The following is a 22,400-nucleotide window of genomic DNA, read 5'->3' on the forward strand; positions in this document are numbered from 1 at the left end:
CTGTTGCTGGCCCGGGGAGCAGCCTCGCCGCTGCTTCGCTCGGGCTCTGCTGGGAGGGCTTAGAGAGTGGGGGACACTCTCCAGGCCTTCGTCTGCCCTGGGTTGCTTCTGCCCTTGGAGCCTCTGTCAGGGAAGCTTCTGGCTGAGCTGCCCTTTCCTGCTGTGTGGCCTTGGGTGAGGGCAGGTGCTCTGTGGCGCTGTGGAATGTTGTGTGCAGGTGCTGTGCGCAGGGCGAGGGAGCCACTAGAAGCTGGCCTTGCGGCGCTAGCCTTCCCGTTTCTGCCCGCAGCAGGTAGAAGGTGCCACTCGGGTCTGAGTCTTAACTGCCTCGGTGGTCGCACTAGAGTGGCACGTGAATTAACTGCTTCCCATCTTGGGAAACTCCTGCAGGGCAGTGTGTTGGTGTGTGTGCCGTTGGCTCGTGGCACGCTGAATGGTTTGCATGCCGGGGAAACTGTGTCCACCTAGGAGTCACTGCCAAGATGGAGCTTTTTTTTTTTTTTTTTTTTTTTTTTTTTTTTTTTTTTTTTGCTGTACGTGGGCCTCTCACTGTTGTGGCCTCTCCCGTTGTGGAGCACAGGCTCCGGGCGCGCAGGCTCAGCGGCCATGGCTCACGGGCCCAGCCGTTCCGCGGCATGTGGGATCCTCCCGGACCGGGGCACGAACCCGTGTCCCCTGCATCGGCGGGCGGACTCTCAACCACTGCGCCACCAGGGAGGCCCCCAAGATGGAGCTTTTGTGGGTAGTTTGCTTTTCATTGTTGCAAAAGTGAGAAAAGAACAGCTTTGCTCCCTTCACTGGAGCCGTAGAGGAGACGCTGCTTTTGACTTTTGTTCCAGATTCAGCACCAGCTGGTCGGAGGGCTGACCTGGAGTAAGCCTGTGCAGACGGCTTGTTCCCCTTGAATTTGTAGTGTGGGTAAAATAGGTGTGTTTTGGGGAATTGAGGGCAGCTTGCAGTGGGCAGTTTCCAGCTCTTGTTTCTAAGGTGTGTGTTTACGTGAACCGTCAGGGGCGTGTGATGTCAGATGTGCAGGGGTTGTTGGCTGCGGCCTGTGGCGCTCTACCCTCTGTGTTTGTTAGGGGCCAGGTGGTGGCCACCTTGTGTGTTACCCTGACCGCGTGTGAATGTGTGTGTGTTCCAGTGTGTTTTCCTCTCAGGTCTGGTTTCTTGATTGCAGCCCTGCCACACTTAAAATGAGGCCGGGGCGGAAAGTCAGCACCTGTTTTGGTTTATAGAAATCAGCTCATCTCTTTTCAGCCAGGAAAATAGTTCTCTGATGACAAACACATTAAACTCTGGGTAATTAGCACGATTTATTTAGGAAAGCTCTACTGAATTTCCCCTGCCACAATGTGATGAATGGTCAGAATGGCTTTGTGGCCACTCCCTGTTCACCCCCAGATTACCTGGGTTCATTTCCAGTTGGCTTCAGATTTGGAGAGGGGACGGGGCCTGGAAGGGGGCCTCCAGGGGAGTGTCGAGTGATCGGTTTCCAGGCCGTCCTGGGCCTCCCGGCTCTGCTTTCCTTCAGGCTGCGCGAAGGTGGGGGGAGCGTGAAGCCCCAGCTGGCCTCCACCCTGCTCTCCGGCCCTGTTCCTGGCCTTCCCCGTCCTTAGAGTGTTTCCAAAAACAGTGCTCTTTTCTCTAGGTGCCTGGGGCACGGCTGGCGATGCCTCCTTTAGCTCTTGGTGAACCTGACAGCTACTGCTGGAAGGATCTGATATTTGGAAACCAATGACAGTTACTTCCGTCAGTGACTGGGGAGGACTCCGTGCCAGCTCTCAGGTTCTGCTTGAGCTCTGGGTCCCAGCTGGTGCAGCTGACACTGTGGTCCTTTGATGGGAGAACTTGAGCTTCACATGCTACTTGAGACCTGAGGCCTTAGGAGGCTGAGTGACGTGGGGTGGGTGCTTGGCCTCAGTCTGCGTGCTGTCATCTGTAAGGGCCCCTGTGGGCCTGTGAGCGCTGAGCTCCGGGGGCCAGGCTGCGGGGCTGCTTCCTGTGGGCTTCGCTCACGATGAAGGTGTCAAGCACCGTGTTCCTCTGCTAATCGTGCAGGCCTGGAGCGGTGGAGTGACTCTGTCTCCAGCCAGTGTGCTCTGGTCCATAAAGTGAGTGCAGGATGGCACCATGTGTCCCCACCTTGGGGCCAAGGGCCAGAGAGTGCGTTGGCCTCTGATCGCAGGCTGTCTAGTTCAGACTGCTCCGTTCCTGACCGGGCCGGCCCTTCCACCCCGGCTGGCCACAACTCTTGGAGGTAGCCTTGACCTGGCGCGGTGGACGGTCTCTGGGGAGCACCTTGGTGAGATCTGGACTCGTCAGCAGTGGTTGGCTTCAGCTCTGTACCTGTGGGGTAGATGAAATGCCAACAGAGGAGTTCCCAGTCTCTCCCGAAAAGTGGGGCCTCATGCCCATCGCGGGGTGAAGTTTATGACCCCATGGCCACTGGCGTGGTGTGTGACCGGGGGAGGGGGCAGGCAGGGCTGGGGGGGCGGACGGGGCGGGCGCCCGCAGGCCTCCTTATCTGACATCACTGCTGAGGGGCTGTTCCCTCGGTGGTCTTGGCTTTCTTGGGCTGCTGTGCTTCCTGGTGACCGTCACTCCGGGAGGCGGGACTGCTCGGCCAGGCCTCAGGACGCCGCTCTGGGCTGTGGTTGAGGTCTCTCCTCCCGCACACGGTGGCAGACTCGTCTCACCGTGCGGGTCAGGGCTCACCTCGTCAGCCGGGGCTGGTCTGGCAACACGTGGAGGCCAGAGAACTGGGTCAGCCTCAGCCTCCAGTGCAGGAGAACCATGGCCACAGGCCTTGGTGGGCACATCGTCCCTCGGGATGAGACCTCTGGACAGCTGAGTTCAAACTCGTGGGGACGGGGACCAGGCTCCCCCAGGGATGACGACATGCAGCCCGCGGCCACGTGCCTGTCAGCGCTCCCTCCTGGCCCCGGGGGTCCTGGTCGAGCGAGAAGCACCGCTGTCACCGCGTGTGTCCTCCTGCGAGGGTCCCGCAGCTGGCGCCCTGCCGGCGCTGGGCCGAGTAACGGGTGTGGTCAGGCCAGGGAAGCCCGGGGCCAAGCCCTTGGCTGCACCTCTTTTGCAGGCTGGCGGCGCTGTGGTCCTTGCAGAGCCCTGGGCCGCAGGCTGGGGCATCATCTTCCATGGCAGGTGGCTCCGGAGTGGCAGCGGAGTGGCAGTGTCCCCATGAGCCCTGGACCATGGGACCTTTGAAACTCACTGGGGGTGGGCCCCTGGGGTTCGTGGGGTATGTCTCCCCACCTCTGGCCCACTGGTCTTAAGCATCTCGGGCCCGTGCTGCTTCCTGCTCACCAGCCGGGGAGGGACTGGCGTGGAGTGCGGTGACCTGGAGCCACTGCCATCTGGTTTGGCCATAGGAGAGGAGGGGCACCCCGTTTTCAAGGGCCTATAAAGGGGAGAGGGGTGCCCCGTTTTTACAGGGCCTATAAAGGAGGGAAGCCCGTCTCCCAGAGGTGGGAGGGGCTGCTTCTGCTGAAGGGAAGAACGCGAGAGACTTGGTGAGGCCGCAGATTCTGCACCGTTGAATCTTAGGGCTGTTTCCCGCAAGCTTGGCCCGTGTTTTCTAGAAAGAAGATCTCCTTTGGGCTGTTCTGGTTTCCCGCCTCCATCAGCTCTTAGTCACCGTCACTCCTGCCAGGGGCTGACTGGAGGCCTTGCCTCAGCCTCCCTAGTCCCCCTGCTGCAGGGCTCTGTGTTTAGCTGCCCAGTGTTTTGGCTTTTTCAGTAAATTGCATCTGAAGGAAGGGCTCTGCTGCTTAAACAGAGGTTTGGGAGTTTCCGGACTGCAGGATGTCATAGCTTCTCCTGGGAGCTGGTCCCCCTTTCCTGCTGTCACTCGTGTGAACTGAGGCCCCGAGGCTGCCGGTGTGGTGCAGCACCTGGTGCCTTTGCTCTCGTGCTCCTTGGGGTCCGGGGAGGAGCCCTTGCTCTGCCGTCCTGGGCAGATGCGGATCCCAGAGTCGTCGGCGCTTTGTGTCCCCGTGACTTCCGCACACTCGCTCACACGCAGCCTACTCGGCTGGCCCTTCCTGGGCAGCGGGTGCCCGGTCTGCGCTGCCTCATTTTCTCATGTTGATTTTCAAGCGTGAGTGGGTGTGAGGTGATGCACAGCCTTCTCTGCCACCCTTGCTTGCTGATTCGGGACGTCTGCCCCGGTCTCTTTGGTGTCTGTCCAGACCCGTGGGACCCATGTGAAGTCCCGGCCCGTCACCCAGGGCAGAGGCCATCTGGGCTTGCTGGCAGCAGCATCCTCTGTGACGCAGTATTTATCTTGCTTTCACTTCCGTTTTTCTGTGATCTGGTTTCTTGTTTGACCTTTCCCAGCCCTTGAGCACGTTCCAAACTCAGTTCGCTTGTGGAAGGCGGCCGTGGAGCTGGAAGAGCCCGAAGATGCCAGAATCATGCTCAGCCGGGCCGTGGAGTGCTGCCCCACCAGCGTGGAGGTGAGTCCCCGCCCTGCCCTGCAGAGGCCTGAGCCCGGGCCGCTGTCTGCAGGAGGTGTCAGCCCACCAGCGTGGAGGTGCGTGTGCTCCCCGCCCTGCCCTGCAGAGGCCTGAGCCCGGGCCGCTGTCTGCAGGAGGTGTCAGCTGGGCCTTGAGCTCGCTGAGAGACGCCTGGGCTGCTGCCCTGTGGTCCAGCGCCAGGCGGCACGGTGACCGTATGCTCCTGCAGGAACCGCAGAGCAGAATCTAGCTCGGCCCCGACCCCATGGGAGCTCCGCGCGGAGCTCTCTGCTTCAGGGCCCGGCCTCCTGGTCCAGCTCGGAGTTTGCCAGTGGGACCTGGAGGGTGGGTGACAGAAAAGACTGGTATGTCTTTCTGCTGGCCCAGCGGGAGGTTGGCTGTGCCTCAGAGCTACTTGGATTTCTTTAGTTTTAAATTTTCTTGTTCACAGCATTTTGTGAAGTGACTTTTAGTCATGATTTCATGATGTCCAGTCTGTCTTTAATTATCCTAAGGGGTGTTGTGAAATTCTCCAAACAAAATCAATCTTAATTTATTTACATAAAAATAAATAGAGCCCATACACATTTTTGGTGATAAACTGTTGCATAATCAAATCCTGGGGTGTGAGAACTCCAGACAGCTGAACACCCGTGTCCTTTCAGTTTGCGAAGGTGACAGTCACACCCTGCACACCTTCTGTCCTAATGCCGCGTACCTTTAACCAGTGTTTGGAACGCGGGGCTGAGAACCCGTCAACTATTCATGTTAACCGCATCACTAAGTAAGTCAGAAGCATAACCAAAGAGCTTTCAGATGAGGCAGAAAATGCCGCCGCACACGTTCCTGGGCCCTGTTTAAAATGGTCCTTGAAAACTTGTACAAAGGATTTTGTGCAAGGGCTGTGGCCTGTGGAGGGTCCACCTGACCTGGCGGGTCTCTCCGTGCAGCTCTGGCTCGCCCTGGCCAGGCTAGAGACCTACGAAAATGCCCGCAAGGTCTTAAATAAGGCCCGGGAGAACATCCCTACAGACCGGCACATCTGGATCACGGCCGCCAAGCTGGAGGAGGCCAATGGGAACACGCAGATGGTGGAGAAGATCATCGACCGGGCCATCACCTCCCTGCGGGCCAACGGCGTGGAGATCAACCGCGAGCAGTGGATCCAGGTGAGGTTGGCAGGTGCCACGGTGTCCACTTTAAACACGGACGCCCTCCTGCTCGTCAGAGTCCCTTGGAGGGTGGGGACATCGGGGTGGCACCTGAGAGGCCCGTCCTCATGCTGGCAGGCACAGCAGGCACAGGGGTGGCTTCTCCTTATGGGATCACCTCGTGGCTTTTTACGGAGGTGCAAGCCTGAGTGCATCTAGGGTGAAACTTCAGTGTCCCGATGCTTGCGACCAACCCCACGTTTCCAGTAGAGAGGATACGATTTAATAGAGTGAGCCTTAGAGCTTCTGTCTCTCAGGTCCCCATCTTTAACTCCTGTAGATCGTGGCCAGCGAGGTCTTTGAAAGCACTCTAACCCGCCGCCAGGCCGCAGCTGCCCTCTCCTGCCTCGTCCTGCCCCTGTGCTTCACCCACCGCCCTCAGCCTCGGAAGGCGGCCCCAGCCCTCTGCCGCCTCCCTTCTCGTGCCCCTGCCGCCACGGTGCTGCTCGCCCGCCTCCCAGTGGCTCCAGCTGGTGCACTGGAGCTGCTCCAGCATCACCTTCCTCCCGAGGAGGTGGCGATGGATCAGTACCTCTGTTCTCTTCCCTTCCTGTGTTTGGGCGGTGTTTTAAAATCTCAGGTGCAAGGCCTCATGTGTATCTCTAAAATCGAACCATCTAGATTCAGCTCCTTTATTTATTTAGTGTTGTTTAACCATTTTTGACATTCTCATTCCTTTGTGTGGATCCCGGTTTCCAGCTGGTGTCATCTTCCTTCTGCCTGACGGACTTTTTTGAACATTTCTTTCAGTGCAGGCCTGATGGTCAGTTCTTCCAGTTTTTAAATGTCTGGAAACAGTCTTTATTTCTTCCCTGCTTTGGAGAGATATTTCCTCTGGGTGTAGAATTCTAGGTTGACAGTTTTTTCTTTCAGTGTTTTAAAGACACTGTTCTTGCCTAGGTTGTTCCCAGCGAGACACCTGCTGTCATCTTTGCTCCTCTGTACGTACTTTTTTTTTTAATTAAATTAAAAATTTTTTAGATTTCTAAATTAAAAGATTTCTGTCTGCTTTTAAGATGTTTTTCTGTATCGTGGGTTTTGAGCAGTTTGATTGTAATCTGACTTGGTGTGGTTTTTCATGTTTCTTGTGTGTAGAGTGCATTCAGTATCTTGGATCTGTGGATTTATAGATTTTATCGGATTTGGAGAATTTGTGTCCCCTGTTTCTTCAACTCATTCTCTTTCAGGCACAATTACCTGCTCTTTAGGCTACTTGAAGCTGTCTTCCAGCTCATGGTGATCTATTCATTTTTTAAGTTATTCTTTCTGTTTCATTTTTTAACAGTTTGTTAAGCTATAATTGTCCATAAAATTTACCCATTTAAAGTGGGTAATTCAGTGGGTTTTAATATAGTGGGTTATGTATCTTTTTATTGTTTATTATCTATTTTATTATTGAGTTGTAAGAATTTTTTGTATATATTTTGTATACAAGTCATTTGTCAGGTAATTGTATTGCTTATAGCACAAATGTTTTTGATATAGTCCAATTTATTTATTTCTTTTGTTACTCATGCTTTAGGTATCATATCAAAGAAACCTTCCCTAACCTGAGGTTGTGAAGATCACGCCTGTGTTTTTTAAGATTTTTATTTTTTAGTGCTTACATTTAGGTCTGTGACCCATTTGCCTTAAAAGAGTTGAACTTCACGCTTTTACAAGTGCATGTCCCGTTGTCCCGGCACCACTAGATCTTCCCCTGTTGAGTAGTCCTGGCCATGCTGTGGAGAACCAGCGGGTCATAAATGTAGAGGTTTACTTCTGGAATCTCAGTCCTGCTCCGTTAGGCTGTATGTCTGGGTTTGTGCCAGCACCACACTGTGCTGTGGCCTTGAAAAGAGGAGGCTCTGTGAGTCCTCCTACTTTGCTCTTTACAGATTGTTTCGGCTGTGCTTGGTTCTTTGTGTTTTCATACGAATTTTAGGGTCAACTTGTCACATCCTACAAAACAGCCAGCTGGGATTTTGATAGAACAGATCACCTGGGCGGACTGTTGCCATCCTAACAGTAGTAACTCTTCCAGTCAGTGAACGTGGGGTGTCTTTCCAGTTATTTAGGGGGTTTTTTTGTTTTTTTTTTTTTTTTTGCGGTACGCGGGCCTCTCACTGGCCTCTCCCGTTGTGGAGCACAGGCTCCGGACGCGCAGGCTCAGCGGCCATGGCTCACGGGCCCAGCCGCTCCGCGGCATGTGGGATCTTCCCGGACCGGGGCACGGACCCGTGTCCCCTGCATCGGCAGGCGGACCCTCAACCACTGCGCCACCAGGGAAGGCCCCATTTATTTAGTTTTTTAAAAAATTTTTTCAGTAATGTTTTAGTGTACTAATATTACGCTTATTTTATGTAATCTAAAGTACTTTTTTATTTTTGATGCTGTCATAAATAGAATTTTTTCTTGCTTTCATTTTCAGGTTGTCCGTTGTTAGTGTGTAGTAATACAATTGATTTTTAAATATTGATCTTATGTCCTGTGACCTTGCTGAAATCATTTATCAAATTGTAATAGTTTCAGCAGATTCTTTAGGATTTTTTATGTATAGGATTATACCGTCTGTAAATACAGTTTTACTTCCTCTTTTCCAGCACGGTGCCTTTTATTTCCCGTCTGCCTGCCCGGCTAGAAGAGCAGTGGTGAGGCCCCCACCTCTGGTCATGGAGCTGGGGGACGTCTAGTCTTTCCTGTGGGTGTGGTGTGAGCTCATACGCCCTCTGCTCTGGTCGGTTACAGAGATACTCTTTTTTTCTCTCAGTTTTGTCTTGGATAACTTCTGTTGCTTTGTCCTCAGGTTTCGCTAATCTTCTGTAGCGTCTACTCTGCTGTTCATGTCATCGAGGACATTCTTCATCTTAGATCTTGGCAGTTTTCACTTCTAGGAATTTTGATCTTTTTAAAAACCTTCTGTCACGTCTTTCATGTTGCCATGTAACACTCGAACACGTGGACCGTGATCATCATAATAGTCTTAGTGCCCTTGTCTGCTCCTTCGAACACTGGGTCGCTTTGGGGTTGGCTTTGGTAGACACTGAGTATCTTCTTCATCATGAACCGTCCTGCCTGGTTGCCTTGTGCCTGATGACGTGTGCTTTGCTGCGGACGCTGTGCCTTTTCCCTTGTTGGGTGCCAGATGCTTTTGTGCCGCCGTGAGCATTCTGGGCTTCGATGTTGAGCGTGGTTCTGTTACTGGAAACGTTCTGACCCCGTGGGTCTTGCCTCGACACTTGCTGGGTGGGACCGACCGTAGCCAGTGTGGGGCAGTTTGGGGCTCACTCTCCTGGGTGTTGTGCTCAGTGCCATGTATCTCCTGGGGGTCTCCGCTCTGGCCGGTGGGAACGGGCGCTGTTCCTGGACCCAGCTGTGCTCCGAGGACCACTCCCACTAATCCTATTGGATGGTTTCCCAGCCCGCCTGTGCTGGGTTGTGCTCAGTGGAGAGCGCGGGGACCCCTCTGTAGAGTGGATACCCAGGGCTGTCTCCTTGTGTGGCTCTCCTCTCTCGTGCCTGGCGCTCTGCCCTCCGTGCTCTTCTGGGGCGCTGAGCTCTGCCCCTTGGCTGTGGGTCAGCCTGTGCCCTCTCCTGAGCCTTTGCCCTTGGCTCTCGTCTGCCTGGGATGCCTTTCTGATGCTTATTACCATGCCCGAGGGGCTCAGGCGAGGGCTGCTGTGCTGTGCTCCTCTCACAGCCGGGGAAGCCTGGCTCGGCGTGTCCAGCCAGCCTGGAGTCTCTGGGTGATGGCATCGGCAGGGTGCTTCCTACTCCTTTAGCTGTTGCAGACAGCACTACAGAAGCGTCCTGGCGCATCCGTCGTTTTGAACGACTGGGAGTATGTTCCTTAAAAGGCGTTGCTGGGTCAGCCTGTGTGAGTTTTGTTTTGATAGGCAGCTTGAAGCTGTCCGCGGTAGAGGTCGTCGCTGTGTCCATCCTCAGCCGCACGCATGTACCTCTGTCCCCACCTTTGCCCGCACACTTCGATGTCGTCGGTCTGACGTGTGTAAACGCGCGTCCCTCTCTGCATTGCTGGTCCTTCCCACCGGCTGTGCAGGAGGCTTCAGTGGCACTCGGTGTCTCGTCTCTGGAACCACGATGGTCTTCTCTCTGCCTGTCCTGAGAGCTGCTGTCCTGAAGACCAGTGCTTTTCTGCTGGTCAGCCCGTGCCCCCTGCCTGCCGGAACGCCCGGGTGGCTGGTCCCTCCCCAGGTTTCTGTCTCACCTTCCGTGTGCCGGGCTCCTTCCCCCAGTCAGGTCTGCCTCTTTGGGTTAGAGTGGCTCTTCCTTTTGTCCATTTCAAATCTGGATCCCAGGCCGACAGTACGAGTGTGAGTGACCTCATCTTTTACCCCCAAGTGCTTTGGAACTTTCTTTGCATAGCAACCCCTTATGGCCACTGAGTTGCCTACTCTAGTACTTTGTACACAGTAGGTGCTTATGCGATGTCTGTTAAGTGGGTAGGTCAGGGATTTGTGGAGTACTCACCTGCTGGGTGTCAGGGAAGGGTGAGCACAGTCAGCGGGCAGTGGCAGGGCCACGAGGGCGTCGGAAGCCTTGGAGCTCACCACCTGCAGCCCGCTCCATCCGGGCACTGCGTCCGCATGTCAGGCTTCTGCAGCTCTGGGTGGCAAGTTCGGTTCTGTGTCCCTCTTTCAGGATGCCGAGGAGTGTGACAAGGCTGGGAGTGTGGCCACCTGCCAGGCGGTCATGCGTGCCGTGATCGGGATTGGCATTGAGGAGGAAGACCGGAAGCACACGTGGATGGAAGATGCCGACAGCGTGAGTGTGGCCGCGTGGGCCTGGAGTCTGTGTTTGTGGGGAGCTGCTCTGCTTTGGGAATCTTTCTGATCTGCTGGTTTTTATCTTATTTTATTTGTTTATTTACTTAATTCATTTTTGGCTGCATTGGGTCTTCGTTGTTGCACGCAGGCTTTCTCTAGTTGCAGCGGGTGGGGGCTGCTCTTTGTTGGGGTGTGCGGGCTTCTCATTGCAGTGGCTTCTCTTGTTGTGGAGCACAGGCTCAGTAATTGTGGCTCGCGGGCCCTATAGAGTGCAGGCTCAGTAGTTGTGTCGCGTGGGCTCTAGAGCGCAGGCTCAGTAGTTGTGGCGCATGGGCTTAGTTGCTCCATGGTCCATGGGATCTTCCTGGACCAGGGCTCGAACCCGTGTCCCCTGCATTGGCAGGCGGATTCTTAGTCACTGTGCCACCAGGGAAGTCCCTGATTTTTAAACGTAAGTTGCAACTGTAAGGAGTACAGTTTTCTGTTAGTCTGCTGCAGAGCTAGAATTTGAGCACTTGCTAAGCTGGACCTGGAATCCATCTCCCAAACCTTCCCAGCTGTTCACCCCTGACCTCTGGACCGTCCCTACCTCTGGTCTTTGCTGTAACCTGCACTTCAGAAAACATTTGCACATGAAGCTCTTGTCCCCTCTGAAATGATTTCCTCGGAGTGGTGTTCCAGAGAAGAGATGATGAGTTCAAGATCAATAAAAACATTTGAAGCTTTTAATACCTTAAATGTGATAGCCTCTTCCCCGCCCCCGCCCCTGCCCGCTGTGTTGGATCTTCGTTGCTGTGCACGGGCTTTTCTCTGGTTGCGGTGAGCGGGGCTACTCTTCGTTGCGGTGCGTGGGCTTCTCACTGCAGTGGCCTCTCGTTGCGGAGCACGGGCTCTAGGCGCACGGGCTCAATAGTTGTGGCACATGGGCTCAGTAGTTGTGGCTCGTGGGCTCTAGAGCGCAGGCTCAGTAGTTGTGGCGCACGGGCTTAGTTGCTCCGCGGCATGCGGGACCTTCCCAGACCAGGGCTCAAACCCGTATCCCCTGCATTGGCAGGCGGATTCTTAACCACCGCGCCACCAGGGAAGCCCAATAGCCTTTGATTTAAAAGTAACTTTAGACTTACAGAAAAGTTGCAAAGCTGTAAGAGGAATTCGTTTACACCCTACACCTAGATTCCCCCAGATTTACCCATTTCACCACGTTTGCTTTTGTGTTCTCCCCTCGTGCACACACTGGCACACACGTGCCCCTTATTTTCCCTGAACTGTTTGAGAGTGCACTGCGCATGTGGTGGCCCTTTCCCTCTAGACATTTCAGTGTGTGTTTCTCTAAAAGGGGACCTTCTCTTACGCAACCACAGCATAGCTGTCGAGCTCAGGAGATCAGTGCTGATGTAGGACTACGGTGTAATCTGAGGCCTTACTCACATTTCACCACCTGGCTCACTGAGTGTCTTTTGGCAAAAGGAAAAACCCAACTGTGTTCTGGTTGAGGAGCTGCCCAGGGTCATATCCACAGGTCTCCGTGGCTCCGAGAGTTCGGGGGAGGGCTTTGGTCTGTCGTTTTTCATGAGTGTGACTTTTTTGAGGGTACAGGCCCCTTGGTTTGGTCTCCACGCTGTGTCCTCATGGCCGGGCTCTGATCTTCGTAGGACTCTGTCCTGCTGGGTCGGTGGGGGCACATCCTCTGAGCAGCTCAGGCGGTGCCCGCCAGGTCCCTCCCCTGGAAGGCTGCTGTGGCCCTTTGTAACTAGTGAGTATTTTGTGGGAAGACACTGAGACTGTGTAAACATGCTGTTGCTCTCCAAACTTTGACCTACGAGTTTGCGGGTCCATTAAGGATGCTTTTGGCTCCTGTCAGTTATTACTGCGGGATCTGTCAGGTGCTGGTTTTCTAGACATCGTGGCTTCTGCGTTTGACGAGAGTTGATCAGCTGGACTCCTGCAGGGCAGAGCTTTTCTTTCTCCCTTGTTCGTGTGGGCGCTCTCCTGCCCCTCCGGTCCCTGGATGCAGGCCGTGGCCGCTGTCTGCATGGAACTCACGCAGTGTCACACGTGTGACCCGGCTGCCTCGTAAGCACTAAAGAGTCTCCAGTGCCAACCATCGTGGCCTCAAGGCTTTTTGTTACATGACATTTCAGACAGAGAAGTGTGAAGAATGACCTCGCAGGCCGCCACGGCCTCTGCCCGTGGGAAGAGCCCAGCTCCCTCTGGTTGTCGGGCCCTTTTAATTCTGAGTGAGGACTTGAACTCTGTGCTTCCCCCTGCTTTCCTCATCGCCCTTGAGAACACGGGGGCCTCGGCGGCCATCACCCTGCAGACAGATGACAGACTGTGGGAGCAGTAACTCTGGAGCCCTTTCAGACCTCCTTCCGTTTCTCTGTCATCTCTTCACTTGGGCTGGAGCAGGCAGCTGTCCTCGGTGCTTTGTGAGCTGCGGGAAGAGCGGAAGCCCTCGGTGCCCACGAGCGTGGGGCTTTCCAGGGCTCACCCCCTGAGATGGGCTGGCCTGCCCATCCCCCAGGCCCTGAGCGACTGTCATTTGGTCCCGTGGGGCCACGGAAGCCCCAGAGTCTTTGTAACCGGCCTACAGGGCTCGGGTCAGGAGTCACAGAGTGGGTACCCCTTCTGGGTCGGTGCCGAGCTGCCCTGCTCATGGCCCTCTTTCTGCCCTAGTGTGTAGCCCACAGCGCCCTGGAGTGTGCCCGAGCCATCTACGCCTACGCCCTGCAGGTCTTCCCCAGCAAGAAGAGTGTGTGGCTGCGGGCCGCGTACTTTGAGAAGAACCACGGCACCAGGTACGTGGCAGGCCCGCCGCCCTGCGCCGGCTCAGGCCTCTCGTCCCCGCGGGTGGGCCAGGGCCTTGTTCGAGGTCCAGCCTCTGCGGCGAGGGGCGGAAGCTCTTGGGCTTTTCAGCCAGGCTGTCTTTCTGGCACCTTCTGTGCTAGCGTTGCTGCTGTTGTATAGTGCCAAGGCACTGAGGGGCCCATCTGCCCAAGTGCCTGCAGCTGAGCCAGGGGCACTGGTGGTTTGAGGGGTCCCTGGGGCAGGGCTGGAGCCCGAAGTCCCACGTCTGTGGGGCTCTGGCTTCGGCAGCGTGGGCGGTGCGGCATCTGGGCCCCGGCAGGCCTGTTTTTCATTTCAGCTGCATTTGGGTTTGGGCTGGTTTTTGTGCTCTGAGGAGGTCCTTGACAGTTTTCTTTCATTGTCCTCTTTAATTGAAAAAACCTTTCGGGTCTGCCTTATTGGCTGTAACTGCTGATTAAATTAGATGTCGCAACGTCTGCAGTCAAGTGGGCAGCCTCTGCCTGGGTCCTCTGCTGCGTCCTCTCTGCTCGGGCCTCCTGGTCCCTCCTGGGCTGCAGCTGGGAGCACGGAGCCCCTGTTGCTTTTCTTTTGTCTCATCGATCAGTCTTGGGCTTTGCTGCCGAAGTTCCCGGTCCCACCGGCTGCTGTGTGTTTTGCAGTTAACTCCTCTGGGGACATTTTGAAATGACCCTGCCAGTTCACCCTGTACAAGTTCACCCGGACAGTCCTGTCTAGAGCAGGGTTGCTCCCGGGGCTCTTGGTCCCTGGGTTCAGGGGCAGTTCCCCTCCCCCGGCTCCGGTGTCCTTGGCGGGATGAGGGGGCCAAGTGCTTCAGACCTGGGGGTGTTGGTTCCAGTGTCGAGCTTCATGCCACGCAGACGATTCTGTGCGCTCACTCGGACTTGCTGCCGAGCCCCGGGGAGGTCGTCTGTGCCGGGGGTATTACAGGGGTGGGGGGCTGTGCAGGGGTTGGGGGCTTCACACCTGAAACCCAGGCTTCTTGCTTGATGGTGACCTAAAATAACTTTCTTCCAATAAGACAGTTTCTCTGGATGCCGGAGAGTAGACTCGGGTCATAATCTTTATCGGCGGATCTGTGGTTAGAGATGAAAAGGCCCCCGGCCCCCAGACCGCAAGGTTATCACGCCTCCAGGACACACGGCTGTAAAAGGCTCTCCTGAGAGGCTCCATCGGACCCTGCTGTTTGAACAATGCATTGCTTTGTAGCACCCTCTTCGGTAGTTGACTTTCGAGCCTTTATGGAGAGAAAAGATTTCCCCACTCGCTCCCCGTTGTAGAAGTCTGGTAAATCATTGACGGCGTGGAACTTTGAAGCGCTAACTGTCTTTTCAGTGCCTGCGGCTTGGCTGAGAGCAGCCTGCATTCTCTGGTGGTGACCAGCCCCTGTCTTTCAGGGAGTCCCTGGAGGCCCTGCTGCAGCGGGCCGTGGCCCACTGTCCCAAAGCAGAGGTGCTGTGGCTCATGGGCGCCAAGTCCAAGTGGCTGGCCGGGGACGTGCCCGCCGCGAGGAGCATCCTGGCTCTGGCCTTCCAGGTGGGTGAGGGGTGGGCCTTGGCCTGAGGGCTCCAGGGTCCCGTGCCCTCCTCAAGCCCCGCCCCCTCGTCGACAGGAGCTGACCCTAGAGGGGCCGAGCATGGTCAGGCCGCGTGGGACTTGGGCTGCTCTGTGGGCAGTGGGGCCCTGAGGGGCCCTGAGAGGAGGAAAAATGGCCCAGACGATGGACACCTACCTCTCATTTGCCGCCACTCAGTCTGACCTCGGGCTAAGTGTTCCACAACACAGACTCAGGGAGACAGGAGGGACAGGGCAGCAGCTGGAGCACCATGTCCCCACACGAGGGCACGGCGACAGCCACTTTCCTACGTGAACATTAGGGTGTCCAGTCCCCGCCCGAGGAAGGCCTGTGCCCCGTGCCGGAGCATAGGTGCCTGCATTAAACTAGAGAGTCTATGTCACTGTGTTGTCACCCAGGCTGGCATAATAAAGTCTGTCCTTCCCTGAGTAAACACGTGCAGGGGCCTGGCCTGGGTCTCCCTTCTGCTCTCAGCTGTCGTCTGGGCGCCCAGGGTGGAGGACACTCCTCCTCTCCCAGTGGTTCCGGCGCTCTCCCGCCACTGCCTGGACAGTGCTGCCTGTCTCTGCCCCTCTTCTCCTTAGCTGCCACTGGTTGGGGGGGGTGCTTCTCAGGTTGGGGACGTGGTCAGGCTGAGTGTGGCCAGCAGCTGGCTGTGCTTTCAGGAGGCTGGAGGGCACCACCCACATGTCTGCTGGACTCTGGGTTGTACGTGACCCAGTCCTGACCCCGGGAGCCCTCTCCGCGCCATCCGTGATGTCCCGGGCATCCTTCCGTCCTATCCACGTTGACACACTGGGACGGCCAGTTCCTCATTGCTAGGCTTGGGAAAGAGCAGGGTTGCTGATGCAGGGCGGCGTCAGCAGGCAGAGGGTGGCGGTTGGCACCATGGCCCCAGTGCCGTGGAGGCTGCACGTCTGTGGCAGTGAGACAGGCTGGCCTGTTTGTGAGGAAGTCGGTGTCCTGGGGCTGGACTCTGCTCCGTTCCCCGTTAGCCCAGGACATGCCTGGATTAGACGTCCTGCTGCAGAGTGAGGCCCGGTCTGGCTCCCCGGCGGGCTGCCTTTGATTAGGGTACCCTCGCCCTGCTCGCTGCTGATGCTGCGTGCTTGCCCCGCAGGCTAACCCCAACAGCGAGGAGATCTGGCTGGCGGCCGTGAAGCTGGAGTCCGAGAACAACGAGTACGAGCGGGCCCGCAGGCTGCTGGCCAAGGCCCGGAGCAGCGCGCCCACCGCCCGGGTAAGCAGAGCCGTCCCGCCCGCCACATGCGGGGACCGCCGCGCCCCGCACCCCGCCTGAGGCCACGGTACTCGGAGCTCATTTGTTCACTCTTGGCTTTAAAATGCATTCATGTGTGTAGCCCTAGCTTGTCCCAAAAGATACGAGACAGCGTTCAGGGCGAGCTCTCGGTCAGGCGAGCGCCAGGAAGGTGCCGGCCCAGCCCAGGCCCGGCACCAGAGCCGGGCTGAGGCCGTGTGACCCCTCAGGTGTTCATGAAGTCTGTGAAGCTGGAGTGGGTGCTGGGGAACATCGCGGCTGCGCAGGAGCTCTGCGAGGAGGCCCTGAAGCACTATGAGGACTTCCCCAAGCTCTGGATGATGAAGGGCCAGGTCGAGGAGCAGGAGGAGCTTGTGGACAAGGCCCGGGAGGCCTACAGCCAGGGGGTGAGCCGCGCGCCCTCTCCCCGGGCGGGCGCCGGGCTCGGGGCAGGCCCGTCCTCTAACCTGGTCCCGGAGTCTGCCCCCGACCAAGCCGTGCACGCTGCACTCAGCGGAGTACGGTTTACGGCCCACGTAAGGCACAAGCTGCTGTGTAGACACCCACAGCGTGCTCGTGAACACACACCCCGTGCACGTGTGCACAGTTCGGCCGTGCGTGTAGACACACGCCTGGGTCTCTGGGGGCAAAGGTGGTCCTCACTCCCGGCTCGAGGAGCCACCACGGCTGTTACAGCCCCCCCAGATGCCAGCTGAGCCCTCTCTCACTTGTGTCTGTGGCTGCAGTTGAAGAAATGTCCCCACTCCACACCCCTGTGGCTTTTGCTCTCCCGGCTGGAGGAGAAGGTTGGGCAGCTGACCCGAGCTCGGGCCATTCTGGAGAAGTCTCGCCTGAAGAACCCGAAGAACCCCGGCCTGTGGTGAGTCCCTGCGCCGCCCCCCATGAGCCAGCCTCGCTCACACACTCAGGCCGAGGACTTGGTGCAGCATTTCCAGCTCAGGCTCTGTGGGAAGGTGCCAGCCGTGAGGAGTCCTGTCTCAGCCGTGGGAGGGTTCAGACGGGCCTGAAGGTAGTTGGCCACGGTGTAGCTTGTGTTCAGATTAAGGGTTCCCCAGGAGAGCCAGGGCATCGGGAGTGGATGACGCCGAGAGAGTGGACTCTACAGAAGAGGTGATATCTGGGAAAGGCCTTGAGGGATGAATAGGCGTTTGCCGGGTGAAGAATATGCATAGGAGGCTGTGCACACAGAGATGCAGCGAGCGCCTTCAGGGTGTCAGCTCAGTGAGGTGCCCCAGCAGCCGTCAGCAGGCCTGTCTGTCTTCATCCTGGCCGTCTTCATTCGCACCTCGATGACATCAGAATCCCAGGTGTCGCCTACTGCGGCGGCTTGAGGGTGCGGGTCACCAGCATCTCCCTCCTCTGGTAGATGAGCCGCTGGGCAGAGCAGGGAAATCCAGCCCCTGCAGCTCCCCAGGACCTTCCGCTTGTCATCGGGCTGCCAGTGGACGGCACTCGACCCCCGCCTCGGGCCTCTCTCCGCAGGCTGGAGTCTGTGCGGCTGGAGTACCGCGCGGGGCTGAAGAACATCGCCAGCACGCTCATGGCCAAGGCGCTGCAGGAGTGCCCCAACTCCGGTGAGCACCCCGCTCCCAGGCTGCAGACAGGGGCATCAGGTTCAGACAGACAAAAATACATCTGTTACACTCAGTCACTTAGACGATTGAACTCAAGCCTCAGCGTGAGGAGTTTGACCTCATGTTCTGAGGTGCTACCATTTTTTTACATATATCATTTAGTTTTTTACTGTTTCATCTCAAGTCTGTAAGTTAGTGCACGGGCGGTATAAACGAATTTGGAGCAGAAAAGGGGACATGAAAATCACCTGTAAGCCCAGTACTCGGAAATCATTGCTTTTAGCTTGTTTGTATTTTTACAACTTGTATTATTGCACAAAATCAAAGTCATACTGTGCGTTTGGTTTTGTGCCTTTTTTTTTGGGCTGTGTTGGGTCTTCGTTGCCGCACGTGGGCTTCCTCTAGTTGCGGTGAGCAGGAGCTACTCTTCCTTGTGGTGCGCGGGCTTCTCATCGCCGTGGCATCACTTGTTGCGGAGCACGGGTTCTAGGGGCGCGGGCTTCAGTGGTTGTGGCTCGTGGGCTCTAGAGTGCAGGCTCAGTAGTTGTGTCACCCGGGCTTAGTTGCTCTGCAGCGTGTGGGATCTTCCTGGACCAGGGCTCAAACCCGTGTCCCCTGCATTGGCAGGTGGGTTCTTAACCACTGCGCCACCAGGCAGGGAAGCCCCGTGCCTTTTTTTATTTTATTTTTTTTTTTAAGAATCAATCCCTTCTGTCTCTAAGGTATTTTATTCAATATCTCTCCTAAAGTTTCTGTTACGTGTGTAATTTTTTTTTTTTTTTTTTTTGCGGTACGCGGGTCTCTCACTGTTGTGGCCTCTCCCGTTGCGGAGCACAGGCTCCGGACGCGCAGGCTCAGCGGCCATGACTCACGGGCCCAGCCGCTCCGCGGCATGTGGGATCTTGCCGGACCGGGGCACGAACCCGTGTCCCCTGCATCGGCAGGCAGACTCTCAACCACTGCGCCACCAGGGAAGCCCCCCGTGCCTTTTTTTAAAGCTGAAAATTTTGTGAGAATTTTTCATTATTTAATTCTTAAGAACGCACAGTTTTTAGTGGCATCGTAGAATTACCTGCGTGTATGTCAGAAATACACCACTCACTGGGGGTCAGTTTGCAGGCTGCTATCAATCCCAGGTCGTCTTTCTGCCTGGATCTTTAGTAGCACTTTTGGTTATTTTGTTACAATAAATTCTCAGCTGTGAAGTCACTGAGGCCCTGGGAGTGAACCCTTGGAAGTTGTTGGGACTTCCAGCCTAGCCGCCCCCAGGATGTTGTCCCATCCGTGCCAGTGGGGCCCTGTGGCTCCAGGTGGGCAGTGGGGCAGGCGGCACAGGCGGCCTCTGCTCTTCTGCCCAAGCAGACGTGAGCGGCCATGCGGGAGGTGCAGCTGTGGACACCCTCAGTCTTCGAAGGCTGCCCTTGGGCAGCCTGTGTGTGGACGGGCACATATGAAAGCTGAGGCAGACGTCTGTGTGTCTGGATTTCAGGGGTCCTGTGGTCTGAAGCCGTCTTCCTGGAGGCGAGGCCCCAGCGAAAGACCAAGAGCGTGGATGCCCTGAAGAGGTGTGAGCACGACCCCCACGTGCTCCTGGCTGTGGCCAAGTGAGTAGGTGTCCTCGTGGCGGTGCTGAGCCCCTCACTGGTCCCTGAAGCAGGGCGGGCTCCCCTGGTCCGCGGCCTCCACAGCTCCACGTCTGAGCGCATCTCTGGGCAGAGGTCCCCTGGACATGGGCTACCTGGATGGCCTGGGTCGTCCTGGACTCCGACCCTCTGTCCTGGTTCTTTCCTGTGGCTCTGCTCTCTCTGTCTCCACTACTCTTCAGTTTATCCCTATGCGGGCCTTGGGTTGCAGGACAGACAGGCCTGCTGACGCTGGGCCACACGGAATTTAGGTTACAAGCGAACCTTCTTTGGTTCAGAGGGCTGTAAGCAAGACAGTTGTTTCCATTGCGTTAGGGCCAGAAAGCAGACCCTTTGACCTGTGTGAGCCCGGGAACAATCCAGGGCCTGTTGGTCAGGCTCAGCGTGCCTGAGGGTGTGGAGGCCACCTCCCAGCCTCAAGGGCAAGAGGAGGTGAGCAGGTGACCTCCCGCTGCAAGCTCATGCAGGGTGCTGGGTCCCGGGCTCCCTGGGGAGGCGTGGAGGGCCTTCAGAACCTCCTGGCCCCGCAGGGTCTCTGCTCCCTTCTGGAAGGAGGATGATGGACGGCCTGAGAGGAGCAGCCTGAGTACCTGGCCGGGGTTGGGTGTGGCCGGGCTAGGAGGGCTCCTTGGGCTCTCCCCTGGGCCGGGGGGTGTGTGGGGCCCAGGAGCTCCTGTGTGCTGTTGCTGCCCCAGCAGGAGCCTGGCCCACCTGCTTGCTCAGCTCCTGCCGGCACCTCCTCCGTGGGGGCCGAGGGCACTGCGCTCAGGGCTTCCCTCGGGCCCCTGAGGCGCAGCCTGGGCCCCCCACCACCTGGGAGGCTCCCGCCCTTCCGCCTTCTACTCCACTCCCGATAGGGCTGCCATAAAACCTCATAAAAGGCTTTGTAAGGTAAACAGGTCCCTCCTTGCTGTTCCCAGGCGGGTGCTCTGTGTGCTGCTATCTGGGTTTGTGCTCTTTAAATCACAGTTTATCTAACATTAGCAATTAAGAATACCACAAGGCTTAAAAAACAATCAAGCTATCAGAGTATGACATTATTTCGGTTTTGTAGCTGAGAGCAGCCCGAACAGCTGCCTGGAGGGTGCGTGGTGCACGTCTGCTCGGGTGCTTCTGGCTGCGGAGCTGGGTGGAGGATGGAAGCCACCCAGAGGCCCCGGTGGGCCACTGTCCGAGTGCCCACCGCGCCTCCCCGCTGGCCTGCCCTCCCCTCGCTGGCATGTCGGCAAGGCTCCCTGGGCCCCTTACTTGGTTTCTGATGCTGTGGATCCTCTCCTGGACCTAGTTTTCAGGTTGCTGTGTCTGCTGGTATAGCCCAGGTTCTCAGTGTTGGCTTGGGTTCCTGCTGGAGCTGCCTGGTAGGGCAGAACGTTCCAGAAGGTGAATATGGAGGAGCAGGCAGAAACTTCACTTCACTTTCCCTAATCAGAGCCTTGATTTAATTTCTGTCAGGTTTATTATTTTCATCTCCCTGTATTTTACTCAAAGGAAAATAATTTAAGGGAGTTTGAAGTTCTTGCTCTGTGGGTGGTTTTTTAAGAAATGCTTTGGTTAGACACTTGAAGGAGGGTTTCAGGTTAGTCACCTGGAGTGGTTTCTGGGTGGTCAGGACTGATTCCTCGGCACCCCTGTGGTAAGCCCAAGCTCTCCAGGGAGAGGACAAGACCAGCAGCGCCTGAGCCAGGCTCTGTGCCACTGTGGCTGCCTGTGGCAGGTCACTAGACTGAGCGGGCTCGTCGTCCAGCGCACCCGGGAGCGGGCTGTGGCCCGAGGAGGCCAGGGCCAGCCCCAGAGTGCCCCCCAGCACTGTCCCCTGGCCGCTCACTCGGTCCCGCCCTGCTGCTTCCCCCCAGGCTGTTCTGGAGCGAGCGGAAGATCACCAAGGCCCGGGAGTGGTTCCACCGCACCGTGAAGATCGACTCGGACCTGGGGGATGCCTGGGCCTTCTTTTACAAGTTCGAGCTGCAGCACGGCACAGAGGTGAGGCACCTGCCGCCCGCTGCCCCCGCCCCACCTGTCCTGCAGCGCTGACGGCTGATTCAGCTTCCACGCGGCTTTCTGGCTACAGCCTTGGAGCCTGTTAGCCTGAGATTTAGATGTTTGGGGCATCTTTTAATGAGTTGGTTGTGATGGGGGCTCGGGCCATGGCACAAATGGGGCTGGAGTTGGAGGCCTAGGAGTCGTCCTTGTGCCTCGGGGGACCTGTCCTGCTATGCAGGAGCCCTCCCGGAGCCCAGTCCCGTTGGGTCCCCACGGGACGTGGAAGCCAGGCTTGGGGGAGCTGGTTGGCTCCTAGTTGGGGGGAGGGTGCGGGCACTGGTGTGAGGCCTGGTGGAATGTGGCGGGCCTGCTCCCGGGGAGCGGGGCTGGGGGCGGCGGGGGAGTGGGGGTGGCTCACGTGCCCGCGGTCCCCACCCAGGAGCAGCGGGAGGAGGTGAAAAGGCGCTGCGAGAACGCCGAGCCCCGGCACGGGGAGCTGTGGTGCGCCACGTCCAAGGACATCGCCAACTGGCAGCGGAAGATCGGGGAGATCCTGGTGCTGGTGGCAGCCCGCATCAAGAACACCTTCTGACTGTCCCGGCCCTGCCCTGGCTGGGGGCGGGGCGGGGGCTGTGAGAGCTGTCTGTCCTGTCTTTGATTAAAGGCTTTCTAGTAGTTGTGGGGTTTGTGGCCGGTGGGTGTTCTCCGAGCCCTCCCCTCGCGTGCTTTGGCCGCCCCAGTCTGCCCCGTGCTGGACGGGGCTCACTTTCCAGGAGGCCTCATGAGAGCCCGTGCCCACAGAGGAGACGCCAGGGGAGCGGTGAGGCTCTCCAGGGCTTTATGGAGATGGTGGCAGGACCTCATGTCCTGGGTAAAAGCCCCGCGTGGGGACAGCCGGGGTCTGGCTGGCCCGGCGACTCCAGTGCCTCTGCTGGTGCACGCGCTCTCCCACCCCGGGGTGGTCTGCGGCCCCCACCAGCCCGCAGCGGCAGGCTGCGTGTGCCCCTGGGTAGGTGACTTTCCTGGGTGCGGACGGGCCTGGCCCCTGAGGTGCTGCCCCCAGCGTG

The 22,400-nt window shown here is 57.3% G+C and overlaps 1 protein-coding gene across 1 annotated transcript in view; it reads left to right on the forward strand.

Moving 5' to 3' along the window:
* PRPF6 (pre-mRNA processing factor 6) overlaps nucleotides 1-22,008 on the forward strand; it is a 34,531-nt gene extending 12,523 nt beyond the window's left edge. The window contains exons 10-21 of the mRNA XM_065892144.1: nucleotides 4,360-4,478; nucleotides 5,429-5,647; nucleotides 10,331-10,453; nucleotides 13,132-13,253; nucleotides 14,679-14,817; nucleotides 15,978-16,097; nucleotides 16,346-16,522; nucleotides 16,862-16,995; nucleotides 17,619-17,710; nucleotides 19,200-19,314; nucleotides 21,207-21,333; nucleotides 21,773-22,008. Of these exons, the coding sequence (XP_065748216.1) occupies nucleotides 4,360-4,478; nucleotides 5,429-5,647; nucleotides 10,331-10,453; nucleotides 13,132-13,253; nucleotides 14,679-14,817; nucleotides 15,978-16,097; nucleotides 16,346-16,522; nucleotides 16,862-16,995; nucleotides 17,619-17,710; nucleotides 19,200-19,314; nucleotides 21,207-21,333; nucleotides 21,773-21,925 (1,640 nt within the window). The 3' untranslated portion in view covers nucleotides 21,926-22,008. The remainder of the gene's footprint in view (nucleotides 1-4,359; nucleotides 4,479-5,428; nucleotides 5,648-10,330; nucleotides 10,454-13,131; nucleotides 13,254-14,678; nucleotides 14,818-15,977; nucleotides 16,098-16,345; nucleotides 16,523-16,861; nucleotides 16,996-17,618; nucleotides 17,711-19,199; nucleotides 19,315-21,206; nucleotides 21,334-21,772) is intronic.
* Nucleotides 22,009-22,400: the final 392 nt, after the last annotated feature.

This window comes from Phocoena phocoena, chromosome 15 (genome assembly GCF_963924675.1).
Source record: "Phocoena phocoena chromosome 15, mPhoPho1.1, whole genome shotgun sequence".
NCBI classification, from domain to species: Eukaryota; Metazoa; Chordata; class Mammalia; order Artiodactyla; family Phocoenidae; genus Phocoena; species Phocoena phocoena.